The sequence below is a fragment of the Amblyraja radiata genome, chromosome 4, assembly GCF_010909765.2.
Source record: "Amblyraja radiata isolate CabotCenter1 chromosome 4, sAmbRad1.1.pri, whole genome shotgun sequence".
Taxonomy (NCBI): domain Eukaryota; kingdom Metazoa; phylum Chordata; class Chondrichthyes; order Rajiformes; family Rajidae; genus Amblyraja; species Amblyraja radiata.
This window is the reverse complement of record NC_045959.1, coordinates 73540137-73560276: the sequence shown is the minus strand read 5'-3', so window position 1 is coordinate 73560276 and position 20140 is coordinate 73540137. Positions and strand designations below refer to the sequence as shown.

General features: G+C 42.2%; 1 protein-coding gene across 1 annotated transcript in view; it reads right to left on the bottom strand.

Moving 5' to 3' along the window:
- The window catches only part of rp1 (RP1 axonemal microtubule associated), a gene marked incomplete at its 3' end in the record, with an annotated part of 207287 nt that overhangs the window by 78615 nt on the left and 108532 nt on the right, over positions 1–20140 (bottom strand). The window contains exons 20-26 of the mRNA XM_033020391.1: positions 18878–19096; positions 18340–18478; positions 13431–13582; positions 9113–9267; positions 7300–7358; positions 3713–3757; positions 1909–1953 (exon numbers count right to left, since the gene is read on the bottom strand). Of these exons, the coding sequence (XP_032876282.1) occupies positions 1909–1953; positions 3713–3757; positions 7300–7358; positions 9113–9267; positions 13431–13582; positions 18340–18478; positions 18878–19096 (814 nt within the window). The remainder of the gene's footprint in view (positions 1–1908; positions 1954–3712; positions 3758–7299; positions 7359–9112; positions 9268–13430; positions 13583–18339; positions 18479–18877; positions 19097–20140) is intronic.

The following is a 20140-nucleotide window of genomic DNA, read 5'->3' as shown; positions in this document are numbered from 1 at the left end:
GGCACATAGTTTCCCGACATCCCATCTCTAAAGACAACAATTAGTTCCTTGGTTTTGTTGATGTTGAATGAGAAATTATCGTTGTGGCACTGTTAATATTGGCCAAAATAGAGTTATTATAAAATGGAGGATCTTTGCATATGCAGGGCCTGCTTGGTCAATTTCTGTGTAAAGCTGCAAGCTGCGAGCCGGTACCAGAAAGTCTGGGTCCTAGATTGAAATATCAGATAAGGTGAGGTCCAGATGTCCTCCCTATTGTTAAAATGTATGAAGGCTTTGTAGAGATGAAGGTGTTGCAGATGCATTATCAGGATTGGCCAACTGCAGAAGGGTTGTAAATACTGTTAATAATGTTGCAAGGTGTTTGTGTTAGTGTTTGATGATTGGCTGAAGTGTGAAGACTTGTTTGAATTGTTTATACTCCCCAAGAGAATGTTGCATTACTTGGGTTAACTGACTTCTTTCCAGAAGCTTCTGTAGAAACATTGTAATGAGGTGCTCTGTAATTGGGTTGGGTAGCTATCAATAACACTTTAATGTAATCAATATCTGTGATTGGTTTATAGGGGTTACCACTCCCATGTAGTTCTGCCCCACAGGGTTCGATGACCTATAAAAGGTAACCCCCACGAGGATCCTTGTTGATCTTCTGGAGAGGCGCTTGGGACTGCGTAACCTTTTGGAGGTATCTGCTTGCACGAGGCTCAAGGGCTTGGACAAGCTGAGACAAGGCTTGATCCTGCAGTGGTTCGGTATTGTATTCGTTATTGTTTCATAAAATAAAGTTTAGTGGTCCAGTACTTGACTCGGTGTTTACTGAACTAGATTAAGTGGGGTTAGCTCGAGGAGCATAATTACAGCACCACTCAAACAAATATTCTATCGCTCTCCTGTACATTCACTCATCATACCCTGTGATTTGGCCGACAACAGATATGTTGTCAGCAAATGTTTAGATGGCATTGAAGCCGTGCTGTGTCACACAATCTTGGATATAAAGAAAGTAGTGGGGGGGGGGGGGGGGGGCTAAGCAAGAAGTCTTGAAGTACATCAGTGTTGATGGTTAGTGAGGCAGTGAGGAGGAGATATTGTTCCTGATCCATATTAGTTGAGGCCTCCCAATAAGGAAGTCATGGATCCAGTTGCAAAAGGAATATAGAAGCCAAGGTCTTGGAGTTTGGTATTGAATTTGGAGGGGATGATTACGTGAAAAGAGACTAGGGTCACAGGGTCGCCAGGGGTTGTTCGGGGCTTCAGTAGACGTGTCATTGTTCTCCTGTCAAATCATGCATGAAAGGCTGGTTCCAGAGTCCAGGATGTCTTGGAGTTGCTACAGGATGTGCTCAAGACAGAGGGTGAGTAGCCAGAGCTCTTGTGCATTTTGGTACAAATAACATCAATAGGAAAATGAATGAGGTACTCCAGAGTGAATATAGGTAGCTAGTCAAAAGATTCAAATCAGGACGTCAAGCCAAGATCAGGTGGAAGACAAATCATGCATGAAAGGTTGGTGCCAGTGTCCAGAATGTCTTGGAGTGGCTGCAGTGTGTGCTCAAGGGAGAGGGTGAGTAGCCAGAGATCATTGTGCATTTTGGTACAAATAGGAAAAGGATTGAGGTATTCCAGAGTGAATATAGGTAGCTAGTCAAGATTCAAAATAGGACGTCAAGCCAAGTAATCTTGGGATTACTCCCAGTACCATGTGTTAATAAAGGTAGGAATGGGTAAATAAAGCAGATGAATGCATGGCTGAGGAGTTGGCGTGAGGCACAGGGATACAGATTTTTGGACCATTGGTATCTCTTTTGCAAGAAAGGTGGTGGGTTGCATCTGAACTGGAGGGGGACCCATATCTTTATAACCATAGGTACTAAAGTGGGTTCAAACTAGATAAGCTGGTTGCCTTGCCTTGTTCAATTTCAGGGGGGCCAGAATCATTTTCTTCATGTACTTCTGAAATTACAACAAAAAAATTTACAGCAATGCTGATCAGGTGGAAGACAAATAAGCTACTCACATTGAATTGGTTAAGGAACTTTGGCTCTCAATAATTTTATTTAATTTGTCCTGAGATCCAATTGAGCTTGGAACAGAACTGTCTGGCAAAGAATGCATGGAAAATTGCAAGACAGATCAATAATGTTTCACGTAGCATGAGGTCTCGAAGGCTGTGAGGTCCCGAAGGTGGAGGGGAGAGATCAGGACTAATCTTATTTCTTGTTACAATTTTCCATTTTCCTGCACACTTCCCATTTCCTTGGGCAGACAATGCTGCTTCCTTCCCAGCTCAAGTAACCCAGATTCAACCCAGACCTTGAGTATTGCTTGTGTGAAACTGCAAGTTCTCCCTGTGGCCATGAGTTAATCAGCAAATGTAGGTCATTCTTGATGAATGTTTAGTGACATGCCAAATCACTTGAAACTTGCAAGAAAGTAGCACAGGTGCACCTTCTTCATGATTATATCTATGTACTGGGCCTTGGACCAGTTATCAATGATGTTAATGCACAGGAATTTCACCAATACAACCTGAAATGCAGTTTCCCGACTTCCTATCTCAAAAGACAACAATTAGTTCCTTGGTTTTGTTGATGTTGGACGAGAGATTATCGTTGAAGCACCTCTCAAACAAGTATTTTATCTATCTCCTGTACATTCAATTGAATTTGGAGGGGGGATGATTACGTGAACAGAGACGGAGGTCACAGGGTCATTAAGTCATAGTATCATAGATTAATACAGTGTGCAAACAGGCCCCTCGGCCCAACTCGCCCACACCGGCCAACAATATCGCCGGTAACCTAGTCCCACTTGCTTGCGCTGGGTCCATAACCCTCCAAACCTGTCCTATCCATGTACCTGTTCAACTGTTTCTTAAATGATAGGATAGTCCCAGCCTCAACTACCTCCTCTGGCAGCTTAGTCCCCACACCCACCACCCTGTGTGAAAATGCTACCCCTCGGATTCCTATTAAATATTTTCCCCTTCACTATGAACCTATGTCCTCTGGTCCTTGATTCTCCTACTCTGGATAAAATACTGCATCTACCCGATCTATTCCTCTCATGGTTTTGTATACCTCTATAAGATCTCCCCTCATCCTCCTACTCTTCATGGAATAGTGACCCAGCCAACTCAAACTCTCCCTCTCGCTCACACCCTCTAGTCCTGGTGGGGTTGTTCGGGGCTTCTGTGGACGTGTCATTGTTCTCCTGTCAAATCATGCATGAAAGGCTGGTGCCAGTGTCCAGGATGTCTTGGCGTGGCGGCAGAGGCAGAGGGTGAGTAATCATGCATGATTTGACAGGAGAACAATGACACGTCCACAGAAGCCCTGAACAACCCCTGACAAGTAGCCAGAGCTCATTGTGCATTTTAGTACAAATAACATAAATAGGAAAGGCATGAGGTACTCTACAGTGAATATAGGTAGCGAGTCGAAAGATTCAAAACAGGACGTCAAGCCAAGTAATCTTGGGATTACTCTCAGGACCATGTGTTAATAAAGGTAGGAATGGGAAGATAAAACAGATGAATGCATGGCTGAGGAGTTGGTGTGGGGCACAGGGAAACAGATTTTTGGATCATTGGTATCTTTCTTGCAAGAGAGGTGGTGGGTTGCATCTGAAATGGAGGGGGACCCATATCTTTATAAGCATGTTTGCAATAGGTACGAAAGTGGGTTCAAACTAGATTAGTTGGTTGCCTTGCCTTGTTCAATTTCAAGTGGGCTAGAATCCATTTCTTCATGAATTTCTGAAATTACAAGAAAAAAATTACATCAATGATGATCAGGTGGAAGAAAAATAAGCTACTTACATTGATATGATGAAGGAGATTTGGCTCTCAATCATGTTTATTTAATGTGTTCTGAGATACAATACAGTTTGGAACAGATAGACATAAAATGCTGGAGTAACTCAGTGGACAGGCAGAATCTCTGGAGAGAAGGAATGAGCGACGTTTCGGGTCGAGACCCTTCTTCAGACTGATATCTGGGGAGTAGGAGATGTTCAGCAAAACAATTGCCGAGCCTGCGCTTGGTCTCGCCGATGTCCAGAAGTTGAAACCTGGAACGGTGGATACAGTAGATGAGGTTGGAGGAGGTGCAAGTGAACCAAGCTCATCTACTGTATTCGCTGTTCCAGGTGTCAACTTCGGTACATTGGCGAGACCAAGTGCAGGCTCGGCGATCGTTTCGCTGAACACCGCCGCTCAGTCCGCCTTAACCCAACTGATCTCCCAGTTGCTCAGCACTTTTACTCCCCCTCCCATTCTCAATCTGACCTTTCTGTCCTGGGCCTCCTCCATTGTCAGAGTGAAGCCCAGCGCTAATTGGAGGAACAGCACCTCATATTTTGCTTGGGTAGCTTACACCCTAGCAGTATGAACATTGACTTCTCTAACTTCAAATAGCCCTTGCTTCCCCTCTCTCTCCATCCCCTCCCCTTTCCCAGCTCTCCCACCAGTCTTACTGTCTCTGACTACATTCTATCTTTATCCCGCCCACTCCCTTGACATCAGTCTGAAGAAGGATCTCGACCCCAAATGTCCACCATTCCTTCTCTCCGGAGATGCTGCCTGTCCTGCTTAGTTACTCCAGCATTTTGAGTCTACCTTCGATTTAAACCAGCATCTGCAGTTCTTTCCTACATAGTTTGGAACAGAACTGTTTTGCATAACTCTCATTCATTGTTCTTTATCTCTCCACATCACTGTCTGTATCTCTCATTTCCCTTATCTCTAACCAGTCTGAAGAAGGGTCTCGAGCCAACCCATCCTTCTCTGCAGAGATGCTGCCTGTCCCGCTGTGATACAAAGTAATTTTAAATGTTGTGAGCACAGTCTGTTATAACATTCATGCAATAATTTCAGCTGTGCCTCAAGGATAGAATATGAAAGAGTCAAAGAGAGACAGAGCATCGAAACATGCCCTTCGGTCCTCCGTGTTCACATCAACCATAAAGTACTCAGTTTTACACTAATCCTACCATAACCCATTTGATTTTTTTCCGTATTTCCTTCCCTTCCCCCGATGTTGAAACCCCCTCCGGCCCATGAAAGCCCCTGTGAACAGGCCGATTCAAGCCCCACGATTCGGGGCGGACGAAGCTGCTGTTGCTGGAGTTTGGAGTCGGTCACCAACCAGGTCAGCTTCCAATGTTACCGTCCACAGGGCCCACGGCTGAAGCCCCGCGTGCGCGACCGCCAAGAAATTGTGTGTCCCCCATGTTTTGATAGCGATTTCCGTGCCAGCTCATACACATTGCCAGAGGTCTGGATTGAACTCGGGTCACTGGAGCTGTGAGATACCACTGTGCCACCCTTAAATAAGAATGTATCAATACAAGAAATAGCAGCAGGCGGTTTATTGATACTGTATATCACTGACATAGATTGAGTAGAAACAAAGAACTGCAAATGCGGTTTTATGCAAAAGAGAGACACAAAGTACAGGAGTAACTCAGCGGATATGGTAGCATCTCTGGAGGAAAGGTAAAGGTGACATTTCGGGATGAAACCCTTCCTCAGACTGAAGGTAGGGGGTAGCAGGTTGGAGGGGGAAGATCATGACTAATCTTATTTCTTGCTTCAATTTTCCTGCCCACTTCCCATAACCATGGAGAGGCTGTGCTGCTTCCACACAGCTCAAGCAAACTCAGATTCAACCTAGATCTCGAGTATTGTTTGTGTGAGACTGCACGTTCTCCCTGTGGCGATGAGTTCTCCATGGGACCTTTAGTTTCACTGACATCTCTGGTTGGTTAATCAGCTACTGTTAATCCCTCCTGTAGATTGGATATAATGGCACATGAGTGAGAATAGGGAAGTAAGTGTCCTAATAGGAATGCTTGAGGGCCATCCAGGACTGAATGATCCTGATTTTTTTCTGAAGGAAATATGAAAATAAAATGAGAAATTGCCCTGTTTATCTCAACCCTGAAAATATCAATGTTGAATATGTCATATATCAGCATATCAAGATCAACACCCACAGCACTCAGAGCAGAAAACTACAAGTCTTCACAACCCTCTGAAAGAAGAAATTATACCACAGCTTCTTCCAAAATGGTCACCTTTGTTTCCTGGCACCATGCCAAGTCTCCCTACCACACACCCACCACCATTTATGTGAAAAGGTTACCCCTCGGATTCCTATTCAATCTTTTCCCCTTATTCTTGAACCTATTCCCTCTGGTCCTCGATTCCCCTACTCTGGGCAAGAGGCTCCGTGCATCTACCCGATCTATTCCTCTCATAATGTTGCACATAATTTTGTCCATTATTTCTTATATGCAAACAAAACTGTACTCCATAGTCCAAATAAGATCTCACCAAATCTCCATTGTTTTAGCTTTTACCCGATCTCCTGAACAACAATTTCCTCCCAAATTTTAAAGTATCTATCTGCATGCTAACTTGAATTTTTTTTTATATAGGACCCACAGAATGCCAAACATCAATATTTTAATACTACCCTGTACTTTGTTTTTCAAGTTATCCTAGAGAACCCTACAATGCTCTTAATACCCCATCTGACATGTTTTTGCCATTGATTACATGTCTATATCCCCAATTTTATAAATGAGGCAACCTATTTTGCACTTGTATGATCAGAAAACATAATATGGCAAAAAAAAAAGGATACAAAGTGCTGGAGTAATTCAGTGGGTCAGGCAGCATCTCTGGAGAACATGGATAGGTTACCTTTCAGGTTAGGACATTTCTTTAGTCTGAAAATGTGTCCCGACCTGAAATATCACTTATCCATACTCTCCATAGATGCTGGCCTGAGTTATTCCAGCACTTTGTGTCCTTTTGTGTAAAACAGCATCAGCAGTTCCTTGTTTCTACATTCAAATACATTCTATTGCCACTAATATAGACTTGTACATTCTATTAAGCCATTGGCCGAGTTCCCCAGCACTCATCTCTCACGTGAAAAGAGAAAATGCTGGGTAAACTCAGAAGATCAGATTGATTCTGATGATTCTGATATCTGAGAAACCTGAACAGTTACAGCTTTTCAATTTGAGAAGGATTAGTTTATCCATACCTCTTGTTTACTCTCATTGTTTACCATCTATTACCCATTGTTAAATAACCCTCCATCCATATGTTAAACTGAAATTTCATGAGCTTCTATCTTATGCAATAAGATTAGATACTTTTAGGATTAATCATTGAAGTTGCAATTTTTTATTTCTAATGCTCTATCCAACCAAATGTTATCTTTCTTTAGCACCAACCAAAAACAATTTTCACATACAAGGCTTAAATATTTAAACTGTTCTCACCAGAAAGTGGGATCTCAATAGTTGTATGCAAAACATCCATTAAGGTATATGGAAACCACCTATTAATAAAAATAAATCCATATATTACATTGAATGATCAAAAATCAAAATATTATAGTCCTTTTTATAGCTGAGTGACATTAAAATAATAACTCACCTATCTCACACATACACCACGACATTGCTATTCATGAGAGATCGTGGCACTCATTTCCCACGGATAACTGTAAACCACTCAACTCATACCACTATGGTTGCAGGCAATGACTCTTCCATGTTTGTAACAACTATTATGCTGATAGATTTGAGCTTGTATGTATCAGCTTGTCTCCAGCCACACACTTGGATCACACTCCACAACCTATCTTCCACCTGCACTCTGGATCCTGGTTCTAGTCCTCACTCGGACCCAGCTTGCCAATACAGAATCGAATTCCCAATAAAAGATCTGTAGTTATGCCTAAAGCCAACTCACAAGTATGCAAATGCAAGGACATACATGAATAGATAACTGAAACAGTGTTTTGAGACTTCAGGTTTCTGGGGCATGATCCCAATGTTAATGGGGGGGGAAGTGAGCCTTCCAGAATTTGCAGGGTAAATAATTGGAATTGGGTGGGTGTAATAAAAGTCATGAAAAGTGTAGCTGGTATATTCCTGCTCCAGGTAGTCACATGTAGTAAGCTCTTGAATCTCAAATGTCATTTCATAAAGGTTTTCCTAGTCACCTAATTCCTTTGTGGCCATATTTTCCTTGATCACGTCAAATTTTGCAGTCCTTTAAAACACGCTTAACTGTATTCATACTAGTGGTAGAGATAAAATCTACTCCAAGAAATGGCATGGATTATTTCATAATCTGAAGAAGGGATAGAATATCCACGTATCTTGCAAAAGATAAGACAAAAATTAAAATGTAAAAAGTATTTTAGCACCCTGTTTAGCAGTTTATGAAAACAACTTTTTTCCCAGTTACCTGCCCTCAATTCATCTTGAGAAAGCATTAACATGCCATATTGGTGATATCTTTAAATTCCTGTTCTTGCTTTGCACTGCAAATACAAGTCAAGAACACAGGCAAGGAGGTGGAGGAAAATAGAGTCCCCAGCCACAATAACAATTTGAAAATATGTATAAAATGAGATTATAATCTTAAACACACATGAGTTCCGTCAATTCAGTTTATTGTCAGGTGTGCCGAGGTACAGTGAAAAGCTTTTGTTGGGTACTATCCAGTCAGCAGAATGACAATACATGATCACAAACAAGCCATTTACAGTGTATAGATACATGATAACGGAATAACAATTAGTGCAAGGTAAAGCCAGCAAAGTCTAATAAAGGAACCATGAGTAAATAACACGCCACATATCAGAATATTTGCACGCATGGTGCTCCAAACGTAGACACACTTAAATTATCGCACGTAGCCCCAAATTGAACCTCGGAATGTAATTAATCAACACTGATAATTTTTCTATTACCATGTCTTCCATCCTGACATTTTCACTGAAATTATTGCCAAGGGAAATTTGTCCCTTGGTTATACAAACTTATTCTGACTTTCATTCAAATAGAAACTACTGAATAATTTGTGATATCAAACAAAATTAAGGCTAATAGATCTAATTTTCAGGGTCTTCGTCATATTTCACTTTTTCAAAATTAGTGAGAAAAGGAAAGTGTTATTCCTTAGCATGATTTTGTTTCTATAACCGTAACTGAGCAATGCAAATATATTGATATAAATTTATTATTGTAAAACACTAGGAAATATGATATTCCAAATTCTTAATATCAACATAATTGTTACCTGTTACAGCTGAAGACATATTCTAATTGATTGTTATCCTGCTCTTTAATGACCACTTGTTCACAAAACCAAGGTTGTTTGTCATTGGCTTCAGTGTGCAGGAGCACTTTCTGCAGCTCACCCAAGGACACAGCTTCCAATTGGAAAAATCCAATCTTTAAGAAAATGTTAGAAAAAAAAAAGTCAAGTTGCAGATCAATGAAAATATATTTTACGTGCTTAGTGCACAGTGCATAATACAACGCCTGAAATATTGTTCTTACTTTGTACCTAAGTTTATTTAGCTTGTAATTCAGATTGCCCTAACCACTTCAGTATTGTAGCATACCATTAACATGTCCACTATATTCAAAGGAATATGAAAAAAACATGCTTATAAATTCTTTGATGATTCAAAGGAACCTACAATGATACTGCATGAGAAGACAATGTCAGTTGCATCATTCTCAAATATTATTGGTTCCTTGGAAAATTGATGCTTTAAGTACTGATAATTTGAGGCAAGTTCTCCTTTGAGTTTCAGGTGGGTGAGCAGAGCAGACTTCATGGATCTCAAACACTGATGGAGCATTGTACTATCTAAGGTGGGCATCTGACATATCGACCTTCAAGCATGGTGCTTTCACAAAGGAAGAAGGGCTTGACTTCTGAGGTGGAAAACAATTACATTTTGACAGCTGGGCCTTGCTTCACAGACATACAACATGCCAACAGCTCTGCTAGCGACAGGCTCTTTATCTTATACTGGGGCAACATTCATCTTCTGAAGGCCTACCGCCATTTCATAAATGGAATACAACTGCAGTGATGTCAATGCTCTTAAATACAATGTGGACCTTACTAAACATTACCAAAGAACACATATAGATCAGCTGCAGAAATGGCAGATGGAGGTTAACACGAGCAAGGGTGAGGTCATAGCCTTTGGGTGACTGAATGTGAGGAGGGGCTACACAGTTAATAGTGAGACCCTTAACAGCATTGATGTGCTGAGGGGTCCTGGAATCCAGGTTCATAGTTCACTGGGCAGCATAAGTAGATAAGGTGGTGAAGAAGGTATATGGTATGTTAGCCTTCATTATTAGGGGCATTGAATAGAACAATCAGGAAATCATGATGCAGCTCTAAAGGATGTTGGTTAGGCCGCATCTGGAGTGTTGTTTGCAGTTCTGGTCGCCCAATCGCAGTAAAGATGTAGAGGCTTCGGAGAGGGAGCATTGGAGGTTTACAGAATGCTGCCCAGATTAGTGTGCTTCAAGTACAAGGAGAGGTTGGAGAGACATGGATTGTTTTCTCTGGAGTGTCGGAGGTTGAGGGAAGACTTGATAGAAGTACATAAAATAATGTGAGGTATAGATAGGGTAGACAGTCAGAATCTTTTTCCCAATGTAAAATGTCCAACACTAGAGGGCATAGCTATAAGACGAGAGAGGAAAGGTTTAATGGAGATATGTGGGGCAAGTTTTCTACATAGGAAGAGAGGGAGGGGGAGGGGGTAGAGATTGGGGGGTGCGGCATCACAGGGGAGGGCTGGTTCCCGAACGCAATACTCCACCACTCACCCATAGGTCACAATATTCACCACTCCCTAGAGAGGGAGGGGGGCAGAGAGGAAGGGGGGGCAGAGAGGGAGGGGGGGCAGAGAGGAAGGGGGGAGAGAGGGAGGGGGGCAGAGAGGGAGGGTGGAGCCGGGCGAGTGAGTGGGCTGCGAAATGCGGAGAGAGACAGAACCGGCTTGACTCTCTAGAAAATGGCAGCTGAGTGAGCGGGCGGGCGGGGAAGGGGAGGGGCGGGCGGGGAAGGGGAGGGGCGGGGGAGGGGAGGGGCGGGTGGGGGAGGAGCGGTACTTCACAAGCTGCACGGGCAGCGAGAAAACTTCTTCAGCGCATGAGCGCCGCTGAGCTCATGATATGCAGAACAAAGATCCTATAGCGGAGCGGAGCTGTAGAACATTCTCGTTCTTTCTGCGCCTTTTGATGAAGGTGGGTGGGCTAACGTACCTCGTGGAAAACTGCGCATGCGCGTTGACAGCAGCTGCATTAATCCAGAGCGGCGGGGGGAGGGGGGGGGGGTGGAGAGGGGATCGAGGTAGAGGATGGGAGTAGGGAGGGGAGGAGAGTTATGGAGGGAGGGAGGGAGGGAGGGTGTGACTGAGGATAGGGGAAAGGAGAGGTGAGGGATTTGGGAAGGGTAGGAGGAGAGAAAAGAAGGGAGGAGGTGAGGAAGGAGAGCGATGGAGGAGGGGGAATAGAGGGAGAGGAGGGGGGAGTAGAGGAGGGGGGAGTGGGAGAGGAAGGGAGTGAGGAATAGAGGGAGTGAGGGAGGTGAGGAGTGTAGGAGGTGGGGATAGAGGGTTAGGAGGTGGTAGGGAGGGGAGACGAGTTATGGAGGGAGGGAGTGACTGAGGGTAGGAGAAAAGAGAGGGAGAGAGATGTGAGAGAGGAATTGGAGGAGGGGAGGAGGAGAGGGGAAAGAAGAGGGAGGGTGAGGAGGAGGGGGAGAGAGTGCTAGGGATGAGGGGAAATGAGCTGTGCCTGTGCAGTTGGGAGCCATATGCGAGTGGTGGAATATTGTGTTGGGGGACCAAGCCTCCTGTGTGACAGGGGCCCAACAGGTCCCCACTTCGTCTAGTACTCAACTCCTCCTGTTATGAAGGTCAACATGCCATTCGCTTTCTTCACTGCCTGCTGTACCTGCATGCTTACTTTCAGTGACTGATGAACAAAGACCCCCAGATCTCGTTGTACTTCCCCTTTTCCCAACTTGACACCATTCAGATAATAATCTGCCTTCCTGTTTTTGCCACCAAAATAATAACCTCACATTTAACCACATTAAACTGCAACTGCCATGCATCTGCCTACTCACCCAACCTGTCCAAGTCACCCTGCATCCTCAAAGCATCCTCCTCTCAGTTCACACTGCCACTCAGCTTTGTGTCATCTGCAAATTTGCTAATGTTACTTTTAATTCCTTCAAATAAATCATTAATGTATATTGTAAATAGCTGCGGTCCCAGCACTGAGCTTTGCGGTACCCCACTAGTCACTGCCTTCCATTCTGACTGGGACCCGTTAATTCCTACTCTTTGTTAGACAAAAGTGCTGGAGAAACTCAGCGAGTGAGGCAGCATCTATGGAGCAAAGGAAATAGGCAAAGTTTCGGGCTGAAACCCTTCTTCAGACTACTCTTTGTTTCCTGTCTGCCAACCAATTTTCTATCCATGTCAGTACTCTACCACCAATGCCATGTGCTCTAATTTTGCCCACTAATCTCCTGTGTGGGACCTTATCAAATGCATTCTGAAAGTCCAGGCACACTACATCCACTGACTCTCCCTTGTCCATTTTCCTAGTTACTTCCTCAAAAAATTCCAGAAGATTAGTCAAGCATGCTTTCCCCTTTGTAAATCCATGCTGACTCCGCTATTTCATCTTTTATAATTGCCTCAAGCATCTTCCTCACCACCGATGTCAGGCTAACTAATCTATAATTCCGTTTTCTCTCCCCTGCCTTTCTTAAAAAGTGAGATGACATTAGCTACCCTCCAATCCACAGGAACTGATCCTGAATCTATAGAACATTGGTAAATTATCACCAAAGCATCCACATTTTGTAGGTGAAAGCATTACATTTCCAAATGTTTATAACTATTAGCTAGTTGTTAGCTGTTATTAACTATCAGCTATTAGCTAATTATAGATATTTATATCAATCCGGTACTCTGCATCGACTTTCTTCCTATGCCAATGCTCTTTTTCTAAGTTGACGAAATTTTCCAGAATCATGCACTTGATCCACGATCACTCAGCTCTCCTCCCTTAGGCAATTTACAATTACCATTGGTAGCACTGAAACATCATTATCAGAGGTGCAACAAAGTTGATCTCTTTGTAGTCATAAAATCATAGAATGATACAGTGTGGAAACAGGCCCTTCAGCCCAACTTGCCCACACTGAACAACAATGTCTCAGCTACACTAGTCCCACCTGCCTGCGCTTATGCCACCAAACGTGTCCTGTCCATGTACCTGTCTAACTGTTAATCGATTGGATAGTCCCAGCCTCAACTACCTCCTCTGGCAGCTTGTTCCATACACCCACCACCCCTTGTGTGAAAAAGTTACCCCTCGGATTCCTATTAAATCTTTTCCCCTTCACCTTGAACCTAGGTCCTCGATTCCCAAACTCTGGGCAACTCAAATGTGGTTGTTAACTCAATTTGTTGTTAACTCAAATGTATCATCCATTATGCCTGGAGATTTCAACATAGAAAAAAAAAAAAATGTCTGCCCTTATGATCTGGCCACAAACATACCTGTCCATGTTCCAATTTGGCAGATTGATCAAATGTGTATAGATAACGGAGTCCAGTGTCTCCTCTTTTCCCATAGATGCAGATGTAGATGGGAAGATATGAATCATCATTTTCCAAATGTTCAGTATGTATACGTACTTGGTATTTCATTACTGTCAAATGTACAATAAAATGAAATGTCAATTCTAATTATTGTAGTATTATAAAGACTGAAACAAACATTTTTTTTTAAATATCCCTGACCACAAGATCCCAAGAATAGCAGAGGAAATGTCAAATAATTGCTTTGCACCTCTACTCCCTTCTTTTAATCATAGCAGGTTGAGAAACATTTAGAAATTGAATTTTTTGAACCAAGAAATACTCAGACTATTTGCTATCTACACTTCACACTGCCTCAACAAGGTCGGCAGCATATTCAAGGACCTGTCTCACCTCTGTCACCCCCTCTTCTCTGCTCTCCCATCAGTCAAGAGGTAAAGTTTGAAAACGCCTACCTTCAGATTTGGGAACATGTCCTTCCCAGCTGTTATCATGCAACTGAATGGTCCTCTCATCAGTTAGAGTGCAGCCCTGACTCCCATCTACCCCATTGAAGACCTTTGAACTATCTATAATAAGACTTCAATGTTATATCTTTGCAATAAATGTTGTACCCTTTATCCGCTATTTGTGCAATGTGGATGGTGTGATTGTATTCATGTATAGTCTTCTCTCGGACTAAATAGTGAACAAACAAAATTGTTGCACTGTACCTCGGCACACATGACAATAATAAACTATACTAAAAAAGAAATATTCATGATTTCTACAATGATGATGGTATGCAATGATTATAGAAACGTAGAAAGTAGGTGCAGGAGAAGGCCATTCGGCCCTTTGAGCCAGCACCGCAAATCATTGTGATCATGGCTGATCATCCATGATCAATAACCCGTGCCTGCTTTCTCCCCATACCTCTTGATTCCGCGAGACCCAAGAGCTCAATCTAACTCTCTTTTAAATTCATCCAGTGAATTGGCCTCCACTGCCTTCTGTGGCAGAGAATTCCACAAATTCACAACTCTCTCGGTGAAAAAGTTTTTTCTCATCTCAGTTTTAAATGGCCTCCCCTTTACTCTTAGACTGTGGCCCCTGGTTCTGGACTCCCCCAACATTGGGAACATTTTTCCTGCATCTAGCTTGTCCAGTCCTTTTATAATTTTATACGTTTCTATAAGAACGCCTCTCATCCTTCTAAATTCCAGTGAATACACGCCCAGTCTTTCCAATCTTTCCTCATATGGCAGTCCCGCCATCCCGGGGATTAACCTTGTGATTGGTGATAGCAAGATCAAGCAAGCTTTTAACCTCATGTAATTTCTCTTTTTTACTATCTATGCACATTTGGACTTATTTGCGCAGCCAGTTTAGTCTGTGTCAATGTTAACCTTGTAGTTGGATGTTACAACCTCCATCCATCACACATTCCATGCCCATGCTACCACCAGTGATTCTTCTTTGATCGTCTAACTGGAGCAGTGTGTTTTTTGTCATATGTGCCGAAACGGAACAATGAACTTCTCACTTTCTTATTCATTGGCTGGTAAATAGCTGATGGCTAATTCTGACCTGATGGCAGGTGACTTCACACGCTTCACTTATAACTTCGAAAGACACCTAAAACAACTCCCTTCCACTGTCAAGAGTCAAGTTAAGAGAGAGTTAGATAGAGCTCTAGGGGCTAGTGGACTCAAGGGATATGGGGAGAAGGCAGGCACGGGTTATTGATTGGGGACGATCAGCCATGATCACAATGAATGGCGGTGCTGGCTCGAAGGGGCGAATGGCCTCCTCTTGCACCTATTTTCTATGTTTCTATGTTTCAGAGTTAAGAGTCAAGAGTGTTTTATTGTCATGTCCCAGATAGAACAATGAAATGCTTACTTGCTGCAGCACAACAGAATATGTAATCATAATAAATAATTTAACAAAAACTCAGAAAAAAAGAACAAACAATAACAGTGCAATAATAATAAAAAATAATAATAGTCTATTGTAGTTCATAGCTTATGAGGTTGTAGTGTTTAATAGCCAGATGGCTGTAGGGAAGAAGCTGTTCCTGAACCTGGATGTTACAATTCTCAGGCTCCTATACCTTCTTCCCGATGGCAGTGGTGAGATGAGTGTGTGGCCAGGATGGTGTTGGTATTTGATGATGTTTACTGCCTTTTTGAGACAGCGACCACGATAGATCCCTTCGATGGTGAGGAGGTCAGAGCCAGTGATGGCCTGGGCAGTGTTTACCAGTAGCCATCATTGGCCGGTCCTTCTAGAGTGACAGGATATATTCACGTATGGAGCATTGTCTGAATGGTATAATTATATCAAGTTTGACCATGCCAGACCTCAGCTTAACTTTTCAGTGTGAACATTGCTGGATGTGCTTTTCTTGTGTTTCGATTCCACTGATAGAATGGTGCTGGGTAGTCTGTCCAATGTTCTTCTTCCCAGGTCATGTTATAGTAGTTTGAAACAACTAAATGGAAGGTAGTTAAGAGTCTACAATGTATTGGTAAAACTGGTAAAACTAGGTAAAACTAGATCGGTCATTTCTATCCCTGAACAACTTTAAAGAACAGGATTCATATTTTTGACGATAATCAGACATTTTTATGGTCACAATTATATGAACGCATGCAATCACCTATTTTGTGGCTGTTTTGCGAGTTTCTAGCCAAATGCTATCGGCAGATATTTAATGTTGCTTTTTTGTGTTGTGTAACCAGCAAGCAAAATGTTAGCTGGTACATTTGACTTGGCAATAGGTGACTGCATAATCATGCAAAAATAACAATACAGGATGAAAGTTCTTACAATGCCATTGGCAAGTTCGATTAAAGTAAATCTCAAAGCTTTACATTAAAAACAATCGGGTAACTAGGGAGAAGGTTAAAGGAAAATGGCAGTCAGAATGGCAGGCAGTGACTAGTGGGGTACCACAAGGCTCGGTGCTGGGACCGCAGCTATTTACAATATACATCAATGATTTAGATGAAGGGATTCAAATTAACAAATTTGCAGATGACACAAAGCTGGGTGGCAGTGTGAACTGTGAGGAGGATGCTATGAGAATGCAGGGTGACTTGGACAGGTTGAGTGAGTGGGCAGATGCATGGCAGATTCAGTTTAATGTGCATAAATGTGAGGTTATCCACTTTGGTATCAAAAACAGGAAGACAGATTACTATCTAAATGGTGTTCAAGAAGGAACTGCAGATGCTGGAAGATCGAAGGTACACCTATCTAAATGGTGTCAGGTTGGGAAAAGGGGAAGTACAATCTGGGGGTCCTTGTTCATCAATCACTGAAAGTAAGCATGCAGGTACAGCAGGCAGTGAAGAAAGTGAATTGCATGTTGACCTTCATAACAGGAGGAGTTGATTACTAGACTAAGTGGGACCTGTCGGGTCCCTGTCACACAGGTACAACAGGCAGTGACGAAAGCGAATGGCATGTTGGCCTTCATAACAAGAAGAGTTGAGTATAGCAGTAAGAGATCCTTCTGCAGTTGTACATGGCCCTAGTGAGACCACACCAGGAGTATTGTGTGCAATTTTAGTCCCCAAATTTGACGAAGGACATTCTTGCTATTGAGGGAGTGCAGCGTAGGTTCACTAGGGTAATTCCTGGGATGGCGGGACTGTCACATGCTGAGAGAATGGAGCGACTGGGCTTGTATACTATGGAATTTAGAAGGATGAGAGGGGATCTTATTGAAGCATATAAGATTATTAAGGGTTTGGACATGCTAGAGGCAGGAAACATGTTCCCGATGTTGGGGGAGTCCAGAACCAAGGGCCACAGTTTAAGAACTATAATTGTTATTTATTTAACTTTTTCTTTTTTTACCCCCGTTATGTACAATGTTTACATATATACATATCTGTTGTGCAGCAACAAGTAAGACTTTATTTGTCCCGCCCATGACATATGACAATAAAACACTCTTGACTCTTGCAATCCACTGTCAATTTCCCAGGTTTTATCTAACTCCTTCCATTGCATAAAAAATCTTCATGCTACCCAATGTTAAAAGCAAGCCCATTATGATACATAGAAAAGGAATAAAAAGGCAAAAGGAGACAAGGTGAATTAAGGTTAAATATTATTTGGAATTTGGTTAGTTACACAATGCGTATGGCAGATGCATGTTTCTCTTTGGCTTCATTCATGTATTTAGAAGTTGTTCTGATTAGGACATTATAGCACAGGAACAGGTCCAATGGCAAACAATGTCTGCGCTGAACATGATGCCAAGTTACATTAATCTGCAAGGCTTGCACAAGATCCATATCCCTCCATTCCTTGCATCTCCATATGATTATCTAAAAGGTTCTTAAATATCCCTATTTCATCTGCCTCCACCACCACCACTAGTGTCTTCTAGGCACCCAACTCTCTATTTATAACAAATCTCACCTTGCACTTTTTTTATTTGCCCCTTGCACCTTAAAGTTATGCTTCCAGCCATTGACATTTTCACTGGGAAATAAAAATTCTCATGTTCATAAGGTATAGGAGCAGAATTAGGTCATTTGGCCCATCAAGTGTATTCCACCATTCAGGCATGGCTGATCTATCTTTCCTTCTAAACCCCATTCTTCTGTCTTCTCTCCATAACCCCTGACATTCTGACTGTCTACTCATGCAGTCTTTCATCATTTTATATATAGTTCTATCAGGTCTCCCCTCAACCTCAAATCTCAGAGAAAACATTCCAAGTTTGTCCATTGTAGGAACTTGAATTCTAATTTAATGAATGAAATTAAGAGGAAATCTCAAACAACAGTTTTTTTAAATCATTTTCTCCATGGTAATACTGTGGGTTGGTTAGCAACATACTCATTTTAGATTGGAGTTTCCATACCTGGATAAATTGGCTTGCCTGTATCTTCCCGTATGACAGGGAATTCACGTAAAATTTCTCCATCATCATGATGAAATGATAACCATCTGTCTGCCTTAAATTTTAAAATGTGTCCATTTTCTAAATGTTCCATCCATACCTGCAAAGATATTTTATATTTTGCACAGTTATAATTGCACACTAAATTAGATAATTATCAATAATATGATTACTTTGCAAGGTTCCACCAATTATGTGCAATGCCCAATTTTCTATTCTTGTGTTTATAAGCCATGTTCATTCACATAAACAGAAGAAATGTGTGCTGATAACTGCAGAAGGGATACTCCCACAAAATACTGCTTGGAAATTGGATCCATTAATGGTGATCTCAATGTCTAGGTATTTTAGAGATGAGGGACATGGTGTCTGCTGTGGACCTATTGTGACGGTAAGTAAATGGCATTGAATCAAAGCTGGGGTTAATGTGCTTCAGTTTCGTGAAGCACTTCATGTTGGTGGATTCCCGAACTGGACGGCAGTCATTAAAACACTCTACCTTATTTTCCTCTGGCACTGGGATGATAGTGGGGACCTCAGAATGGAGTAGTGAGAGATTAAAGATGTCCCTGAACACATCTGCCAGCTGATCCACACAGGTCCTGAGGACGTAGCTGGGGACTCCACCTGGACCAAATGCTTTCTGTGGGTTTACTCTCGGGAAAGTAACAGGTGCACTTGAGACTGGTGGACTAAGTGGCATTCCACCACCAACCTTCTGTTCAAAGCAGTCATAGAATGCATTGAGTTAATTGGGGTGGAACCTATTGTTGCCAGCAGGTTCCCAACGTTGTTGGATGAATAATGGGCAATGATGTATCAGAGGAGAAAGATTTAATAGGAACCTGAAGGGCAACTTTTCCACACAGTGGGTGATTGGTATATGGAACGTGCTGCCAGAGGAGGTAGTTGAGGGTGGTACAATAACAACATTTGAAAAACTCTTGGACAGTTACATGGATAGGATAGGTTTAGAGGGATATGGAAAAAATGTAGGCAAATGGGACTAGCTTAGGTGGGATATCCTGGGAGGCATGGACGAGTTGTGCTGAGGGGTCTGTTTCTAATGTCTTTCTATACGGGTAGCTTTAATGTTCATCTTCCTCTTGATTTTTATTTTGCATAGAAAATGTTTTATTTAGCATTAGTTTTCTAGCCATTCAGTCTGTACTCACAGCTTATTAATAAGAATTAAAGGATTGCTAATGAGCTGTCCCAAGCTGACAGATGCTGTGTTTCATTGTGGGAAATAAATAGCAGAATGGTGTACTTTCCAGAGCAATTGGTCAGGATTTATCACCCGCTGAGTTTCTCCAGCACTTTTATCTACCTTCTGAAAAATTAGCATTGTTATGAGTTGTATGCTATTCCATTACATTTTGACCACTGCAAAATAGTTTTTTTTTTGTCAGCACATCTTTCACTATAAATGTTTTAGTTAATCATGCAAAATTCACACTGATGGAATTTTGTTTGGGATTAGCACTAACTTCTAGTTTTCAGTGGCATGCTTGTTGTTCTTGATCATTCCTGATTTCTGTTTAACGATGAGGGAACCGTTAAAGAAAACAGGAATTGAGAGAGTGAATAGAGTAATGGATATCCAACGCAGGCCTATGTGTGATCAGTATCCGAGAGTGTGAATGGAGTAGTGGAGATAGAAGAGAAGTGGATAGTGGAGATAGAAGAGAAGAGAGTAGGAACTGAGAAAGGAAGTGGAGCAGTGGTGATACAAAGCAGGTTGGTGAGAACGTGAGAACTC